General features: G+C 45.3%; 1 protein-coding gene across 6 annotated transcripts in view; it reads left to right on the plus strand.

Moving 5' to 3' along the window:
* arhgap44a (Rho GTPase activating protein 44a) overlaps positions 1-8,018 on the plus strand; it is a 136,637-nt gene extending 128,619 nt beyond the window's left edge. For 5 of the 6 annotated variants that reach the window (XM_071395444.1, XM_071395710.1, XM_071395514.1 and 2 more), the window contains one exon: positions 2,973-8,018. In XM_071395444.1, the coding sequence (XP_071251545.1) occupies positions 2,973-3,163 (191 nt within the window). In that variant the 3' untranslated portion in view covers positions 3,164-8,018. Of the gene's footprint in view, positions 1-1,066; positions 1,125-2,972 lie in introns of all 6 variants that reach the window. The other variant, XR_011674503.1, reaches the window with a different exon arrangement.
* Positions 8,019-20,281: the final 12,263 nt, after the last annotated feature.

Here is a 20,281-nt window from a genome sequence, read left to right on the forward strand (position 1 = left end):
TAGGTAGGTCCCAGGTCCCACACGCATAGAAATAGAATGACTAGAACAGAACAAACCCCCCGCATACCACGGCAATTTGACAGTGTTCACCGTCATTTGGTCGCATCGTGCGTTGTTATGAACGCCTCAGCCGTTGTGGTGCCTGAAAGTGGAGTGACGCCCAGTCATTCTGAACGAAGGCTAATGACTGGTTGGTCTAAATTACACTATAGATTACACTATAGTGGCCTGGAAATACGACGATGTTGTCAGCAAATAATTAGTAGGAAACAAGTTTGCCATCATTAGGATGTCGTCAAATTCACTTTAGAGAGATTAGCTATCAAAGTTAGTCAGAAATGTCTAGCAATGCTAACGTTAGCTAGCAAAAACCCAGGACTGTCCCTCAATCTCAGCCAGCTAGGTAAAGTTATATTGCATCTAAGGTCAATCTGGCTTCATCACAGTGATAAGAAAAGGTTTTCTTACTAATAGCTTGTCTCCTTTTGAAATATCATTGGGTTTCCAAGCCCAGTATAATGCACTTTAGGCTAGATCTTCATCAGTGTCCATTGTCAATGCATTGACCTTCAGACGGGCACCAGGGCTCAAGAGAATCTTCATAATGATGTTGTGACGCAACGTGCAATCCATGAATATAGCCAACATTGTTCCACTCATCATGGAATGTTGACTTGAAAGGGGAATGTCTATTCTAGTCATTCTAATTCTATGCTTACTCTCTCAGGACAAACATGGCTCATTCTAGGCTGGTCCCAGACCTGTTTGTGCTCTTTCCAACCCCATTGCACATTGGCAAGCAATTCCACAAGGAGTTGGCAAGAGAGCAGAAACATACTGGCAACCAGGCTTATTGAAGAAGTGGTCACTCAGATAGGCCTACTTCTTGTCTGATGTCATAATTATGATCTGAGGTGTTCCATAGAAATCTAATTCTAATATTCTATGAGGTTCTCTGTTCTACCTGTCAGTATCAATACCAGTCATTCTCTCTGTGTCCCTGTGTTCTATTCATGATTCTCTTGTTCCCCTGCTCTGCTCTACCTGCTACTATGTTGTGTACCAGCCGTGTGAGGCCAGGGGAGTCAGTGTGGTGTGGGCTAAGTGTGAGGGGGACGTTTAGGGTAAGCCAGATTTGACCTCGCCCGCCAGTAACGTTACCGTACTACGCTCCATCTCTCACCGCTCCGCCCGCCTCGCCCCACCTGGCCTGGTGCTGTGGCTGCCTCTGGGTTCTCCTGCAGCCTGCTTCAAACATGCATACATCTTGTACCTGTTAGCTAAACAGCTAGCTATCAGCCAGCCATGCTAATGCTAGCTAGCTGCCCCGTTCTGTTTGTGTCACAGTATCAGCCATGCTAACACTAGCTATCTGCCCAATTCTGTTGGTGTTACAGTATCAGCCATGCTAACAGTAGCTAGCTGCCCCAACAGTGGGTTTACAATATCAGCCATGCTAACGCTAGCTAGCTGCCCCATTCTGTTGGTGTTCCAGTATTAGCCATGCTAACAGTAGCTAGCTGCCCCATTCTGTTGGTGTTACTTTAATCGGCATGCTGTTGTTCAGACTGTGCGTACTGTATGCATGGCTTATGGACTTCCTAGAGCGCATCACGTACACTGCAGCGCTCACCATTGCAGACACCGTCGCTTCCTCCGAAGGTCCATCTTTAACGCTTCGGCCCTTTTTACCATCCCCATGCCAACAAACGGCGCCCCTGCTACAGGACAGGCGTGTGGGCTCACAGGTAACCCCCAGGTGACCCCCATCCCAGACCCATGGCTTCAGGACAGACCCGTCTGTTTCACTGCCCTCCCTCTGACAGCATCGCCTCCTGCTCCATCTCATTCTGACACAGTGGAAGACGGTCATCATTCTCTGGTTATTATTGCTGTCCAGCAGCTGCAGCAATACCTCAACAAATTACCAAACAAGTAGACTAATTCCCTACCGCAAATGGCCCCCTATTCCCTATATAGGTCTCTGGTCAAAAGTAGTGCACTACATAGGGAATACGCTGCAATTTAGGACACAAACATAGAGATGATTCCCGTTGTTCATTCAAGCTTCGATGTCTTGGTGCCCAATCCACACACATCTTGTTGCCTCTGTGGTCAATACAGTAATCTGGTCGTTGCTGTAAATGTTTTTTTTTTAACGTTTTGTGTCATTGTGAAATAATTTTGAAATAATTTTATTTCACTGAACAAAATTTAATTAACTTTTCGTTATTATTTTGGACAACAGCACAAAGGACCTGTGTACTGTTTTAGACCTAGCTTCTCCAGAGGTCTCTGGTGTTATTACTACTAGCCCAGTAATACAGTATGACTACCTCCTTGTTATAGACCTAGCTTCTCCAGAGGTCTCTGGTGTTATTACTACTAGCCCAGTAATACAGTATGACTGCCTCCCTGTTATAGACCTAGCTTCTCCAGAGGTCTCTGGTGTTATTACTACTAGCCCAGTAATACAGTATGACTGCCTCCCTGTTATAGACCTAGCTTCTCCAGAGGTCTCTGGTGTTATTACTACTAGCCCAGTAACACAGTATGACTGCCTCCCTGTTATAGACCTAGCTTCTCCAGAGGTCTCTGGTGTTATTACTACTAGCCCAGTAATACAGTATGACTGCCTCCCTGTTATAGACCTAGCTTCTCCAGAGGTCTCTGGTGTTATTACTACTAGCCCAGTAACACAGTATGACTACCTCCCTGTGTAGAATGTGTCAGAGACCAACATATTTACCTGCTGCTGCTTTCTTCAAACAACAACAACAACAGAATGTAGTTTTTTCTGACTCAAAAAACTAAATTTCCTTTCTGCTTTATTCCTTTTTTACACACCATCATCACCATACGCCCTCCTCCTCCTCCTCCTCCTCCTCATGCTTCTCTTCACCACCACCACACCATAATAATCACATCCCACCTCTGTCGCCATGCCAACCCGCTAACCATGCCATCATTAGATTACTTCAATTATGAAATCCCCTCCATCAATGTGAACCTGGACAGCCTCATCGACGAGTTCAGCGGTGCTGCCCCCTGCAGGCGCTACGGAGCGGTGACACACTCTCCTCCCCCGGGGAGAGACGAAAACCCCGACCACGACCCCTACGCCGTGCCTGAGGACGACGAACCCCAGGACACCACCTTATGACATCATTACCCTGAGACAGCCCTATGATGTGACATCATCAGAGCTCGCCCGAGGCTGGCACAGTGGCGCTCCTACATCCAGCTAGCTGTACACACTGTTAGACTGTAATGCTCGCTCGCTCACACCGCACTGCCACGACGCTCCCAGACAAAACAAAACAAACAAGGCTTCTTCTTATACACCACAATGCTCAACTGACCTTTGACCTGAAACTCCAGGTCTTAACCATGACCTCTGACCTGGAACTCCAGGACTGAACCTTGACCTCTGACCTGGAACTCCAGGACTGAACCTTGACCTCTGACCTGGAACTCCAGGACTGAATCCCCCCCCCCCCCCCCCTCACATTATGCTATACCTGCAGGCTGCAAGCAAAACTCATCTCTTAGAAATACTACGCAAATAGTAATGTAAAGTCAATGTGAGGAAACAATAACACACCACATGCCATATAGAGGAGGACCAGTTGCCTTTGGAAGGAAGAAGACATATGGATTATATGGAGGAGTATTAATGCCATGTTCACTATTATGTTTTATTTTTGCTTTGTGGGATACTACAGTTTTTTCCTCTCTTTGAAACAGTGATCAGTATTTTTTGTGACTTTTTAAGTATATATGTTTGCCTTATATGAAAAGCCTGCACTTAAATTGCAATACATGCATCGCATACTCACAAATAGTTTGGCCTGACCCTAAAGGAAGGAAACTCGTAACCTGACTGGTTGGGTAGATGTGTGGGTGAAGATGGTCTGATTGGTTGGGTAGATGTGTGGGTAAAGTGGGTCTGATTGGTTGGGTAGATGTGTGGGTAAAGTGGGTCTGATTGGTTGGGTAGATAAGTGGGTCTGACTGGTTGTGTAGATGTGTGGGTAAAGTGGGTCTGACTGGTTGTGTAGATGTGTGGTTAGTGGGTCTGATTGGTTGGGTAGATGTGTGGTTAGTGGGTCTGACTGGTTGTGTAGATGTGTGGGTAAAGTGGGTCTGACTGGTTGGGTAGATGTGTGGTTAGTGGGTCTGACTGGTTGTGTAGATGTGTGGTTAGTGGGTCTGACTGGTTGGGTAGATGTGTGGTTAGTGGGTCTGACTGGTTGTGTAGATGTGTGGTAGTGGGTCTTCAGGGTCATTGTGTGTAGTGAACTGTATTCCTAACAGGGTAATATGATCAGAGAGTTATTAGTCCTAGTTTTCTGCACACTATAGAGATGATGATGAACAGAGTCTATTGAATAATGCAGTATGAAATGCATAACTAACCCTTTTCTGCGGAGGGTTTGGGTCCATTCCATTTCAATTCAATTCAGTCAATTTAGGAAGCAAACTGTTTACTTTCTGAATGACTGAATTGAAATGGAATGGACCCCAACCCTGATGTCTGTGTCACCCCTGGACCCAGTCCCTATTCTTCCCATGTCTCTCCCATGTACACATATCTGCATTGATACACAGTTAGGAGACATCGGTAGGACTGCTTTGTAAGTAGCAATAATGTATTTGTACAGGGTTAAAGATGAATTCATGCACATATTTTCACCAGCACAGTATTAGAATGTCTTTGGAATAGAACTCGGTGCATTGTTGCTGTTCTCAGAAGGGGTTTTCAACTATCAAACTGTATCGTTAGACAATAATGATGGACATGAAATATGTTTTCGAGTTGGGTCCAGAATACTAACTAGCCATTTGATTTATGTCCCCAAAATGAAGGCCCCTTATTGCTTAAAACCTGTCTGGATCCAATAGCAGAGCTGTGCTCACAGAGACTGAGGAGTGACATCATACCTTTCAGACTGAGGAGTGACATCATACCTTTCAGACTGGGGGGAGACATCATACCTTTCAGACTGGGGAGTGACATCACACCTTTCAGACTGGGAGTGACATCACACCTTTCAGACTGGGGGGAGACATCATACCTTTCAGACTGGGGGGAGACATCATACCTTTCAGACTGGGGGGAGACATCATACCTTTCAGACTGGGAGTGACATCACACCTTTCAGACTGGGAGAGACATCATACCTTTCAGACTGGGGAGAGACATCACACCTTTCAGACTGGGGAGTGACATCACACCTTTCAGACTGGGGAGTGACATCACACCTTTCAGACTGGGGAGTGACATCACACCTTTCAGACTGGGAGAGACATCACACCTTTCAGACTGGGGAGTGACATCACACCTTTCAGACTGGGAGAGACATCACACCTTTCAGACTGGGGAGTGACATCACACCTTTCAGACTGGGGAGTGACATCATACCTTTCAGACTGGGGAGTGACATCATACCTTTCAGACTGGGGAGTGACATCATACCTTCCAGACTGGGGAGTGACATCACACCTTTCAGACTGGGGAGTGACATCATACCTTTCAGACTGGGGAGTGACATCACACCTTTCAGACTGGGGAGTGACATCATACCTTTCAGACTGGGGAGTGACATCATACCTTTCAGACTGGGGAGAGACATCATACCTTTCAGACTGAGGAGAGACATTTGATCTTTTTCACACTTCTGAGCTGAGCAGAACCACGCTGTATTGTTCTGACCTGATTACACCTCCACTAAAGCTGCTGGATCCATGCTGGAAAGAACCTTTTAAAAGGAACATATCCAAGCCAGCACAATACTGTTTGGGTTTGCAAGATAGTGTGAAAAGGGTATTAGAGCTTGATACAGAGGGGTCAGTCTCAGAGGACCAATTATGTTCCTCCTCAAAACTGCTCATAAAACAACCAATCAGATCCAAAGGTTCCAAAGACTGCTTCAGGTTCGAAAGATGTTTCTCTCTTAACTCCAGGCTCTATAGTCCAGGCTCTGTAGTCCAGGCTCTGTAGTCCAGGCTCTAGTCCAGGCTCTATTGTCCAGGCTCTGTAGACCAGGCTCTGTAGTCCAGGCTCTATAGTCCAGGCTCTGTAGACCAGGCTATGTAGTCCAGGCTCTGTAGTCCAGGCTATGTAGTCCAGGCTCTGTAGACCAGGCTCTGTATTTCAGGCTCTGTAGTCCAGGCTCTGTAGTCTAGGCTCTGTAGTCCAGGCTCTGTAGTCCAGGCTCTGTAGTCTAGGCTCTGTAGACCAGGCTCTGTATGTCAGGCTCTGTAGACCTGGCTCTGTATTCCAGGCTCTGTAGTCCAGGCTCTGTAGTTCAGGCTATGTAGTCCAGGCTCTGTATTCCAGGCTCTGTATTCCAGGCTCTGTATTCCAGGCTCTGTAGTCCAGGCTCTGTATTCCAGGCTCTGTATTTCAGGCTCTGTAGTCCAGGCTCTGTAGTCTAGGCTCTGTATTTCAGGCTCTGTCGTCCAGGCTCTCTAGTCCAGGCTCTGTAGTCCAGGCTATGTAGTCCAGGCTCTGTAGGCCAGGCTCTGTAGGCCAGGCTCTGTATTCCAGGCTCTGTATTTCAGGCTCTGTAATCCAGGCTCTGTAGTCCAGGCTCTGTAGTCCAGGCTCTGTCGTCCAGGCTCTCTAGTCCAGGCTATGTAGTCCAGGCTCTGTAGTCCAGGCTCTGTAGTCCAGGCTCTGTAGTCTAGGCTCTGTATTCCAGGCTCTGTATTCCAGGCTCTGTAGTCCAGGCTCTGTGTTTCAGGCTCTGTAGTCCAGGCTCTGTATTTCAGGCTCTGTAGTCCAGGCTCTGTAGTCCAGGCTCTGCCGTCCAGGCTCTGTAGTCCAGGCTCTGTAGTCTAGGCTCTGTATTTCAGGCTCTGTAGGCCATGCTCTGTAGTCCAGGCTCTGTATTCCAGTCTCTGTTGTCCAGGCTCTGTATTCCAGGCTCTGTGTACCAGTCTCTGTAGTCTAGGCTCTGTAGTCCAGGCTCTGTAGTCCAGGCTCTGTAGTCCAGGCTCTGTATTCCAGTCTCTGTTGTCCAGGCTCTGTAGTCTAGGCTCTGTAGTCCATGCTCTGTAGTCCAGGCTCTGTTGTCCAGGCTAGGTATTTCAGGCTCTGTGATCTTCGACCCTATATTGTAAATACAAAGAACTGTACATAAATATGTGTATAAACCTAAGAGGTAAAGCGTAATGTAAAGGCAAATCTTCATTATACATATATATTAATATATGTGATATATTTATTATGTGTAGAGAAATGATATGATAAATAATGTGATGTTTATTTTTGTCCCCTGCACACGATTTATTACCAGATTCACACACAACAACACAACAGACATGTGACACTGCGGAAACATGAGTGAAGAAAGATATTACTGTTCTGGGAGGGTCCCTGAGTAAATCACCAAGAAATACTCGGTCAAAAAAGCCATCTTTATACAAATAGACCCTGCATTTGACCGCTATACTTTATATAGAGGAAGAAGTGGCGGCTTACTGATCTGGTTTTTGGAAGATATGTTGCCAAGGATAGTCCAGATAATATGAGGAATCAATCAGAGATGGTCCTGGATAGGTGGCTCGTTCCACCACTACGGTGCCTTTTGAGAAGTGTTACTCGGTCAAAGGAAACGTTTGATTTGACCTAATTTTCACATTCTGTCATGAAAAACACATTTTCCATCTCAAGAGGTGAAATAAAAAGCATTACTATAGTAAGTGCCTATTCCGTGCCAAATAAAGTAACGGGGTTGCCGATTTCTTCTTAAATCAGCCATAATTCCCCCTGTGACATGGGGGAATGGAAGTTTGTTGTGTGCAACAGGGAGGGAGAGGCAATTGAATGTAAACTTAAACAATGAGAAATAGTGAAAACATTTCAAGCTTGTCTATCTATGGGTAACAGGGTGTTCTGCTGGACCGGCTCAGTTTCCCACTACAAAACACCAGAAGATGACCACAAACAGTCCGACCGGCTTTTACTCTATGATTTGACTATTAGATGTTCAAAGTTCCCCCCCCCCCACCCCCCAAAAAATATTAAAAATGAACAGTTTCAGCATCATTAGAACGAGAGTTCAGTTCACGTCACAGACTTGAACTTAAATATTAGGGACATATGTAAATGAATCACTAATCACATAATAATAATTTTCAGAAATGACTTTGTCAAAGTAACAAATTAAACTAAGGCTTTATAATTATGTTGAAACTTTGTGACATTTTGTGGATTAAACTGGTTAAAATCTTTCTAAAAGTGACACAGGGTTGACGGAGGGACGTGTCAAAATTGTGATTTTATTAAATGACCAATGTGGTCTATATTAAAGGGCACTTCCTTTAATATGAGAGGCTTTTCAATATTGGTGCACAATTTCTCTACTTCATATATCCAAGGGGCCAAAAGGCACTCTTTCCGTGGAACGACGCAGTTGTATTTGACACAGTGCACGCCTAACATTGGAAACTAAACATTCGGCCTGTCATCTTAGATTCCTCTGCGTTTTTTAAACAACCACCAGGACTGCTTGGAGAGAACTGTCACAGACAGCTGCTATGACAGCATCACAGCACATACTGTCCCATTATGTTGTTTACTTTCTTACCCTCAGAGTCAAAAACAGACCCCACCCTACCCTACAGTATAGACCCCACCCTACCCTACAGTATATTCCCCACCCTACCCTACAGTATAGACCCCACCCTACCCTACAGTATAGACCCCACCCTACCCTACAGTATAGACCCCACCCTACCCTACAGTATATTCCCCACCCTACCCTACAGTATAGACCCCACCCTACCCTACAGTATAGACCCCACCCTACCCTACAGTATAGACCCCACCCTACCCTACAGTATATTCCCCACCCTACCCTACAGTATAGACCCCACCCTACCCTACAGTATAGACCCCAGCCTACCCTACAGTATATACCCCAACCTACCCTACAGTAAACACCCCACCCTACCCTACAGTATAGACGCCACCCTACCCTACAGTATAGACCCCACCCTACCCTGCAGTAAAGACCCCACCCTACCATACAGTATAGACCCTACCCTACCCTACAGTATAGACCCACCCTACCCTACAGTATAGAACCCACACTACCCTACAGTATAGACCCCTCCCTACCATACAGTATAGACCCCACCCTACCATACAGTATAGACCCCACCCTACCATACAGTATAGACCCCACCCTACAGTATAGACCCCACCCTACCCTACAGTATAGACCCCAACCTACCCTACAGTATAGACCCCACCCTACCCTGCAATAAAGACCCCACCCTACCCTACAGTATAGACCCCACCCTACCCTACAGTATAGACCCCACCCTACCATACAGTATAGACCACACCCTACCCTACAGTATAGACCCCACCCTACCCTACAGTATAGATGCAACCCTACCCTACAGTATAGACCCCAACCTAACCTACAGTATATTCCCCAACATACCCTACAGTATAGACCACACCCTACCCTACTTTAAAGACCCCACCCTGCCCTACAGTATAGACCCCACCCTGCCCTACAGTAAAGACCCCACCCTACCCTACAGTAAAGACCCCACCCTACCCTACTTTAAAGACCCCACCCTGCCCTACAGTATAGACCCCACCCTACCCTACTTTAAAGACCCCACCCTGCCCTACAGTATAGACCCCACCCTACCCTACTTTAAAGACCCCACCCTACCCTACAGTAAAGACCCCACCCTACCCTACAGTATAGACCCCACCCTACCCTACAGTAAAGACCCCACCCTACCCTACTTTAAAGACCCCACCCTGCCCTACAGTATAGACCCCACCCTACCCTACTTTAAAGACCCCACCCTGCCCTACAGTATAGACCCCACCCTACCCTACTTTAAAGACCCCACCCTACCCTACAGTAAAGACCCCACCCTACCCTACAGTATAGACCCCACCCTACCCTACAGTAAAGACCCCACCCTGCCCTACAGTAAAGACCCCACCCTACCCTACAGTAAAGACCCCACCCTGCCCTACAGTATAGACCCCAACCTAACCTACAGTAAAGACCCCACCCTACCCTACAGTATAGACCCCACCCTACCCTACAGTAAAGACCCCACCCTGCCCTACAGTAAAGACCCCACCCTACCCTACAGTAAAGACCCCACCCTACCCTACAGTATAGACCCCACCCTACCCTACAGTAAAGACCCCACCCTGCCCTACAGTAAAGACCCCACCCTACCCTACAGTAAAGACCCCACCCTGCCCTACAGTATAGACCCCACCCTACCCTACAGTAAAGACCCCACCCTGCCCTACAGTAAAGACCCCACCCTGCCCTACAGTAAAGACCCCACCCTGCCCTACAGTATAGACCCCACCCTACCCTACAGTAAAGACTGTGACTGGTACTCGCTTTTCAACGCCTGTGTCAGGTGCTCCAGTGAATGTAATTAGCTCCAATAAGTGTAATGAGCTCAATATTAGGAGGAATATAATCGCCGTCATTAGAAAGAAAACATTCTACTATTTTATACTGCAGTACCTCCTTGAACCCCTGGGGGAGGGTGAACCCCGGTCGAATACCTCTGCAGTGTTGTTGTATGGTATGCCTCAGTCAGTATGTGTTCTTGTCAATGCACTACGATGTTTATGTAGATCTTGGTGATAAACACTGAGTTATATTGATAGTGGTGGTGATTATACACTATGACAATTTGCAAGTGCCCTCACATCGGTTATTTATGTTTTGAATTTCTAAGAGTTTACTGTCTGTGCTGGCTTCATATATTTTCTGTGAGGATGCGTGGCAGGGGTGTCTTTCAAACTATATATTATTGTGTTAACTACCAACCCCAAACCTCATGTCCCTTCATCCAGTCTGTTTTAACCTCCAACCCCAAACCTCATGTCCCTTCATCCAGTCTGTTTTAACCTCCAACCCCAAACCTCATGTCCCTTCATCCAGTCTGTTTTAACTACCAACCCCAAACCTCATGTCCCTTCATCCAGTCTGTTTTAACCTCCAACCCCAAACCTCATGTCCCTTCATCCAGTCTGTTTTAACCACCAACCCCAAACCTCATGTCCCTTCATCCAGTCTGTTTTAACCACCAACCCCAAACCTCATGTCCCTTCATCCAGTCTGTTTTAACCTCCAACCCCAAACCTCATGTCCCTTCATCCAGTCTGTTTTAACCACCAACCCCAAACCTCATGTCCCTTCATCCAGTCTGTTTTAACCTCCAACCCCAAACCTCATGTCCCTTCATCCAGTCTGTTTTAACCACCAACCCCAAACCTCATGTCCCTTCATCCAGTCTGTTTTAACCTCCGACCCCAAACCTCATGTCCCTTCATCCAGTCTGTTTTAACCTCCAACCCCAAACCTCATGTCCCTTCATCCAGTCTGTTTTAACCTCCAACCCCAAACCTCATGTCCCTTCATCCTGTCTGTTTTGCTGTTACAGATCAACTTGTTTACTTGTCGTTTTTGAGGTTTATTCTGATTTATGGAAAGAAGGGAAAATGTGACAATGTCATGGATTTAGGTCGTCTTTTGATAATCCATGACGCGTCAATCGCTGCCTTTTTAGGGATATATTTATAATCAACTATTTTAGGGGCACCTACAAAATGCAATGTGATATTATAGATGATATGTGGAAATTGATTGATGTGCTTTGATTGGTCAAGATGAGTTCATGACGATGAGGGCGTCATGGGTTGAAAGAGGAATGGCTGTTGCCCTGGAGTTGGAGTAGAGTGAAGTTGGCATTAGACGCTGACCCTGGGTCAGTTTAACATTTCCCCCACATATGGTTAATACTGGGAATGAGGGAGGGGAAGCTGATCCTACATCAGTATCCTGTACCTATCCTTCACCTTCATGGGAGCTGTTGCCCGTTGGATGTACTGCCTCCTCCTTTCTTCTGCTTTTCATAACTAGTGTAGAAACAAAGCTGCTGTCCCTCCCGCTCGGCAAGACCAGCGTCACGCCCCACCTCCACAACGCTAAGCCCCGCCTACCCCTTTTCCTCTGCTTAGCATATAAAGTGGAACACAGTCAGTGTGTACTGTGAAGCCTACCGCAATCCTTATCAGAATGTCAAGAATAAATATATATATATTAAACTCTACATTTTTAATTACCCCACCTGGTCCGTGTGGTTCTATGTGACTGTGTGTGTGTGTGTGTGTGTGTGTGTGTGTGTGTGTGTGTGTGTGTGTGTGTGTGTGTGTGTGTGTGTGTGTGTGTGTGTGTGTGTGTGTGTGTGCGTGCGTGCGTGCGTGCGTGCGTGCGTGCGTGCGTGCGTGCGTGCGTGCGTGCGTGGACATGTTTAACTTTTCTTTTCGGGACCAGAACTCCCCACAAGAATTGTAAAAAAACAACAATTTGACCAACTGAGGACATTTTGTTGGTCCCCACAAGGTCAAATGCTGTTTCTAGGGGGTTTATGGTTAAGGTTAGAATTAGTGTTAGGGTTCAAACTAGGTTCAGGCTCAGGGTTAGGAGCTAGGATTAGTTTTAGGCTCAGGATTAGGAGCTATGATTAGTTTTAGGCTCAGGATTAGGAGCTAGGATTCATTTTAGGTTCAGGATTAGGAGCTAGGATTAGTTTTAGGCTCAGGATTAGGAGCTATGATTAGTTTTAGGCTCAGGATTAGGAGCTAGGATTCATTTTAGGTTCAGGATTAGGAGCTAGGATTAGTTTTAGGCTCAGTATTAGGAGCTAGGATTCGTTTTAGGGTTAAGGTTAGGGTTAGGGTAAGAGTACAGGTTAGGGTTAGATTTAGGGTTAGGGTAAGAGTACAGGTTAGGGTTAGATTTAGATTTAGATTTAGATTTAGATTTAGGGTTAAGGTTAGGGTTAGGGTAGGAGTACAGGTTAGGGTTAGATTTAGGGTTAGGGGTTAGGGAAAATCGGACGTTGAATGGTACTGAACCCTGGATGGTGTTGTATGTTTATTCTCCAGTAGAGGACAGCCTTGCTTCAGATACCACTCAACATCCTGCGACCTCCACTTCCTATTAAACACGTGTCATCTCTGAGCTTCCCAGTCATTCAGCTATTGGTCAATATCACCTGTAGCTGTCTCTATCAGCGCCTCAGCCAGGTTCTGACATCATCAGCAGATCCATCTTCTTTTCTACATGTCCATGTCAGAGAGAGATAACAGGTATTTTCTACATGTCCATGTCAGAGAGAGATAACAGTTATTTTATACATGTCCATGTCAGAGAGAGATAACAGGTATTTTCTACATGTCCATGTCAGAGAGATAACAGGTATTTTCTACATGTACATGTCAGAGAGAGATAACAGATATTTTCTACATGTCCATGTCAGAGAGATAACAGGTATTTTCTACATGTCCATGTCAGAGAGAGATAACATGTATTTTCTACATGTCCATGTCAGAGAGATAACAGGTATTTTCTACATGTCCATGTCAGAGAGATAACAGGTTTTTTCTACATATCCATGTCAGAGAGATAACATGTATTTTCTACATGTCCATGTCAGAGAGAGATAACAGGTATTTTCTACATGTCCATGTTAGAGCGATAACAGGTATTTTCTACATGTCCATGCCAGAGAGAGATAACAGGTCTTTTCTACATGTCCATGTCAGAGAGAGATAACAGGTATTTTCTACATGTCCATGTCAGAGAGAGATAACAGGTATTTTCGACATGTCATTGTCAGAGAGAGATAACAGGTATTTTCTACGTCCATGTCAGAGAGATAACAGGTATTTTCTACATGTCCATGTCAGAGAGAGATACCAGGTATTTTCTACATGTCCATGTCAGAGAGAGATAACATGTGTTTTCTACATGTCCATGTCAGAGAGAGATAACAGGTATTTTCTACATGTCCATGTCAGAGAGAGAGAACAGGTATTTTCTACATGTTCATGTCAGAGAGAGATAACAGGTATTTTCTACATGTCCATGTCAGAGAGAGATAACAGGTATTTTCTACATGTCCATGTCAGAGAGAGATAACAGGTATTTTCTACATGTCCATGTCAGAGAGAGATAACATGTATTTTCTACATGTCCATGTCAGAGAGATAACAGGTATTTTCTACATATCCATGTCAGAGAGATAACAGGTATTTTCGACATGTCATTGTCAGAGAGAGATAACAGGTATTTTCTACATGTCCATGTCAGAGAGATAACAGGTATTTTCGACATGTCATTGTCAGAGAGAGATAACAGGTATTTTCTACGTCCATGTCAGAGAGATAACAGGTATTTTCTACATGTCCATGTCAGAGAGAGATACCAGGTATTTTCTACATGTCCATGTCAGAGAGAGATAACATGTGTTTTCTACATGTCCATGTCAGAGAGATAACATGTATTTTCTACATGTCCATGTCAGAGAGAGAGAGAACAGGTATTTTCTACATGTTCATGTCAGAGAGAGATAACAGGTATTTTCTACATGTCCATGTTAGAGAGAGATAACAGGTATTTTCTACATGTCCATGTCAGAGAGAGATAACAGGTATTTTCTACATGTCCATGTCAGAGAGAGATAACAGGTATTTTCTACATGTCCATGTCAGAGAGATAACAGGTATTTTCTACATGTCCATGTCAGAGAGAGATAACAGGGAGTCTATCTAGCCTCCTCCCATTCTAGTGGGGGTCCTATGACACAAGCATAGGAGGCATTAGTATCCGCGTTAGTCTCGTAGTCTAATGGGTGTCTGTAGCTGTTCTTAACATTGGTATTGCCTGTCTGTATCCAGCCTCAATCCTTAATCTATTACTTTTCCTGAACACGAGGCATTAAAGTACTGAGGAGGCAGACGTAGTGGTGCTGCTCTAGTCATGGAAGGCAGTAGCTTTCCTTAACCTTGGTGTTGACTGTCTGTATCCAGCCCTCCTGCCTCCAGTCAGGTCAACGTGTCCCCAGGTCCCAGGCCTCTACATTACCAGGTCCATTAAGACCTAATGGGCCAACAGGTGGTCTGGGGCAGAGGCAGGGCAGCACACCACTAGCTGATAGCCAGACCTGGGTTCAAATACTATTCTAAATCATTTGAAATACTTCCTCTGTGCTTGATGGAGCTAGCCTGTTGCAATGGGCCCTATAGACAAGTCCCAACTTCTGTAAATCCCTCCCTCCTGGCCCTCCAGGCTGGCAAAGGTAAACACAGCAAACGGTCACGGTGTAGGAAAGGTTTTGAAAAGTATTTGAACCCAGGTTTGCTCCTTGTGGCTAGGTTAGCTGTCCTCAGGGTTCAGAGGCCTCTGTTGGTAAGTGATACTGAGAAATGGCTTCTCTCTGGGCCTGTATCACTGAGGATTCATCAATCTTACAAGGGGTGGGGGGGGGGGGGGGGGGGTGTGTGTGTGTGTGTGTGTGTGTGTGTGTGTGTGTGTGTGTGTGTGTGTGTGTGTGTGTGTGTGTGTGTGTGTGTGTGTGTGTGTGTGTAAGGTGGGGGATCCTTGAGCCTTGATCTCAACCCCCCTGACCCTTGACCTCGTTCGCTCATTTGTTTTCGTTAGCCCCCCCCACTAGACGACCGGCCCCAGTGACCCCCCTAACACCCCTCGCCTCCTTACCCTTTTAGTGCGAGCATTTCTGAAAGTATCTCTGAAGGACCTGTTCCGAACTCAAATCATTTTAGCCCAAGCATTTCTGAAACAATCTCTGAGGTATTTCTCAACTCTCTATCCCCCCTCTCCCTTCCTCCTCCTCCCCTCTTCTCCCCCTCTTCTAGAACCTGCAGCAGCACTGAAGCAGTGGAGAGTCTCTGGACACTTCTAAATCATCCTGGATGAATCCTCACATCCGCAGTCTTCTCTCTCTTAATCCCTCCACAATGAAAGGTATGCCCTCTCACAGAGAAGCAGGAAGGCCACATCAGTTCAAGTGTATCTAGCTGGCTAGCACATGAAACATGTACCTGGAGGACAGTGAATCAGACATGTACCAGGAGGATAGTGAATCAGACATGTACCAGGAGGATAGTGAATCATGTACCAGGAGGATAGTGAATCAGACATGTACCAGGAAGATAGTGAATCATGTACCAGGAGGATAGTGAATCATGTACCAGGAGGATAGTGAATCAGACATGTACCAGGAGGATAGTGAATCAGACATGTACCAGGAGGATAGTGAATCAGACATGTACCAGGAGGATAGTGAATCAGACATGTACCAGGAGGATAGTGAATCAGACATGTACCAGGAGGATAGTGAATCAGACATGCACCAGGGGGATAGTGAATCAGACATGTACCAGGAGGACAGTGAATCATGTACCAGGAGGATAGTGAATCAGACATGTACCAGGAGGATAGTGAATCAGACATGTACCAGGAGGATAGTGAATCAGACATGTACCAGGAGGACAGTGAATCATGTACCAGGAGGATAGTGAATCAGACATGTACCAGGAGGATAGTGAATCAGACATGTACCAGGAGGATAGTGAATCAGACATGTACCAGGAGGATAGTGAATCAGACATGTACCAGGAGGATAGTGAATCAGACATGTACCAGGAGGATAGTGAATCAGACATGTACCAGGAGGATAGTGAATCAGACATGTACCAGGAGGATAGTGAATCAGACATGTACCAGGAGGATAGTGAATCAGACATGTACCAGGAGGATAGTGAATCAGACATGCACCAGGGGGATAGTGAATCAGACATGTACCAGGAGGACAGTGAATCATGTACCAGGAGGATAGTGAATCAGACATGTACCAGGAGGATAGTGAATCAGACATGTACCAGGAGGATAGTGAATCAGACATGTACCAGGAGGACAGTGAATCATGTACCAGGAGGATAGTGAATCAGACATGTACCAGGAGGATAGTGAATCAGACATGTACCAGGAGGATAGTGAATCAGACATGTACCAGGAGGATAGTGAATCAGACATGTACCAGGAGGATAGTGAATCAGACATGTACCAGGAGGATAGTGAATCAGACATGTACCAGGAGGATAGTGAATCAGACATGTACCAAGAGGATAGTGAATCAGACATGTACCAGGAGGATAGTGAATCAGACATGTACCAGGAGGATAGTGAATCAGACATGTACCAGGAGGATAGTGAATCAGACATGTACCAGGAGGATAGTGAATCAGACATGTACCAGAAGGATAGTGAATCAGACATGTACCAGGAGGACAGTGAATCATGTACCAGGAGGATAGTGAATCAGACATGTACCAGGGGGATAGTGAATCAGAGTTGAATACTTAACTTCTTCTTCGCTGAGTTCACTCAAGGTGAAGTCTGTTTGTACTGTGTGTGTTTTTATAACGAAGGTGACGTGTTGTTTCGTGTCGGTGTAACTGGTCGGATCCTAGCAACCCCACCATGTAACAGCAGCTGTTATGTTGTGTGCTTTATGAAAACGACAACAATAACGTTATAGGATGACATTGTCCTGTATTCATCTGTGTCCTGCTGTTTGATGTCCCACAGTAGTGACAGTGGTGTTAACTCCTTCCTCTCTCTCCCTATTGGTCCTCCTACAGAGTAGTGACAGTGGTGTTAACTCCTTCCTCTCTCTCCCTATTGGTCCTCCTACAGAGTAGTGACAGTGGTGTTAACTCCTTCCTCTCTCTCCCTATTGGTCCTCCTACAGAGTAGTGACAGTGGTGTTAACTCCTTCCTCTCTCTCCCTATTGGTCCTCCTACAGAGTAGTGACAGTGGTGTTAACTCCTTCCTCTCTCTCCCTATTGGTCCTCCTACAGAGTAGTGACAGTGGTGTTAACTCCTTCCTCTCTCTCCCTATTGGTCCTCCTACAGAGTAGTGACAGTGGTGTTAACTCCTTCCTCTCTCTCCCTATTGGTCCTCCTACAGAGTAGTGACAGTGGTGTTAACTCCTTCCTCTCTCTCCCTATTGGTCCTCCTACAGAGTAGTGACAGTGGTGTTAACTCCTTCCTCTCTCTCCCTATTGGTCCTCCTACAGAGTAGTGACAGTGGTGTTAACTCCTTCCTCTCTCTCCCTATTGGTCCTCCTACAGAGTAGTGACAGTGGTGTTAACTCCTTTCTCTCTCTCCCTATTGGTCCTCCTACAGAGTAGTGACAGTGGTGTTAACTCCTTCCTCTCTCTCCCTATTGGTCCTCCTACAGAGTAGTGACAGTGGTGTTAACTCCTTCCTCTCTCTCCCTATTGGTCCTCCTACAGAGTAGTGACAGTGGTGTTAACTCCTTCCTCTCTCTCCCTATTGGTCCTCCTACAGAATAGTGACAGTGGTGTTAACTCCTTCCTCTCTCTGTGGAGCTGTGGAGTAATTGTGGAGTAATTGTGGAGTAATTGTGGAGTAATTGTCTCATTGCAGACCTGCAGGGAGGCTAACAAAGACATTTCGCCCAGGGCTGTGACCTGTGAAGCTTAATGACCCTTAACGACCCCTAATGACCTCTAATGACACCGATATGAGGTGATACATCTACGGGTAATTTACCTACAGAGACTTTGGATGGTGGTTGTGGCTCTCAGACCATGGCATGGTTAGACATAGACCACTATATAACTTTATCTGACCATAGTTAGACATAGACCACTATATAACTTTATCTGACCATGGTTAGACATAGACCACTATATAACTTTATCTGACCATGGTTAGACATAGACCACTATATAACTTTATCTGACCATAGTTAGACATAGACCACTATATAACTTTATCTGACCATGGTTAGACATAGACCACTATATAACTTTATCTGACCATCGTTAGACATAGACCACTATATAACTTTATCAGACCATGGTTAGACATAGACCACTATATAACTTTATCTGACCATGGTTAGACATAGACCACTATATAACTTTATCAGACCATGGTTAGACATAGACCACTATATAACTTTATCAGACCATGGTTAGATATAGACCACTATATAACTTTATCTGACCATGGTTAGACATAGACCACTATATAACTTTATCTGACCATGGTTAGATATAGACCACTATATAACTTTATCTGACCATGGTTAGACATAGACCACTATATAACTTTATCTGACCATGGTTAGACATAGACCACTATATAACTTTATCTGACCATGGTTAGACATAGACCACTATATAACTTTATCTGACCATGGTTAGATATAGACCACTATATAACTTTATCTGACCATGGTTAGACATAGACCACTATATAACTGGACAGAGAATCAACCTTAGTACAGAACCAAGCAGGACAGAGAATCAACCTTAGTACAGAACCAAGCAGGACAGAGAATCAACCTTAGTACAGAACCAAGCAGGACAGAGAATCAACCTTAGTACAGAACCAAGCAGGACACAGAATCAACCTTAGTACAGAACCAAGCAGGACAGAGAATCAACCTTAGTACAGAACCAAGCAGGACAGAGAATCAACCTTAGTACAGAACCAAGCAGGACAGAGAATCAACCTTAGTACAGAACCAAGCAGGACAGAGAATCAACCTTAGTACAGAACCAAGCAGGACAGAGAATCAACCTTAGTACAGAACCAAGCAGGACAGAGAATCAACCTTAATACAGAACCAAGCAGGACAGAGAATCAACCTTAGTACAGAACCAAGCAGGACAGAGAATCAACCTTAATACAGAACCAAGCAGGACAGAGAATCAACCTTAGTACAGAACCAAGCAGGACAGAGAATCAACCTTAGAACAGAACCAAGCAGGACAGAGAATCAACCTTAATACAGAACCAAGCAGGACAGAGAATCAACCTTAGAACAGAACCAAGCAGGACAGAGAATCAACCTTAGTACAGAACCAAGCAGGACAGAGAATCAACCTTAGTACAGAACCAAGCAGGACAGAGAATCAACCTTAGTACAGAACCAAGCAGGACAGAGAATCAACCTTAGTACAGAACCAAGCAGGACAGAGAATCAACCTTAGTACAGAACCATGCAGGGCAGTGTTACGCTCGTCGAAATGATCGGACCAAGGTGCAGCGTCGTAGGCGTACATTTTATCTTTATTAGAAATGAACACCCCAAAACAACAAAAGGAAAACGAACGTAACGTTCAGTAGGCTACACAAAGCTGTACAAAAACAACATCCCACAAACTAAGGTGGCAAAACAGGCTGCCTAAGTATGATTCCCAATGAGAGACAACGGTAGACAGCTGCCTCTGATTGGGAACCACACTCGGCCAAAAACAAAGAAATATAGAACATAGAATGCCCACCCAAATCACACCCTGACGTAACCAAAATATAGAAATAAAAAGGCTCTCTAAGGTCAGGGCGTGACAGGCCAT

Source organism: Salvelinus alpinus, chromosome 1 (genome assembly GCF_045679555.1).
Source record: "Salvelinus alpinus chromosome 1, SLU_Salpinus.1, whole genome shotgun sequence".
Classification (NCBI taxonomy): domain Eukaryota; kingdom Metazoa; phylum Chordata; class Actinopteri; order Salmoniformes; family Salmonidae; genus Salvelinus; species Salvelinus alpinus.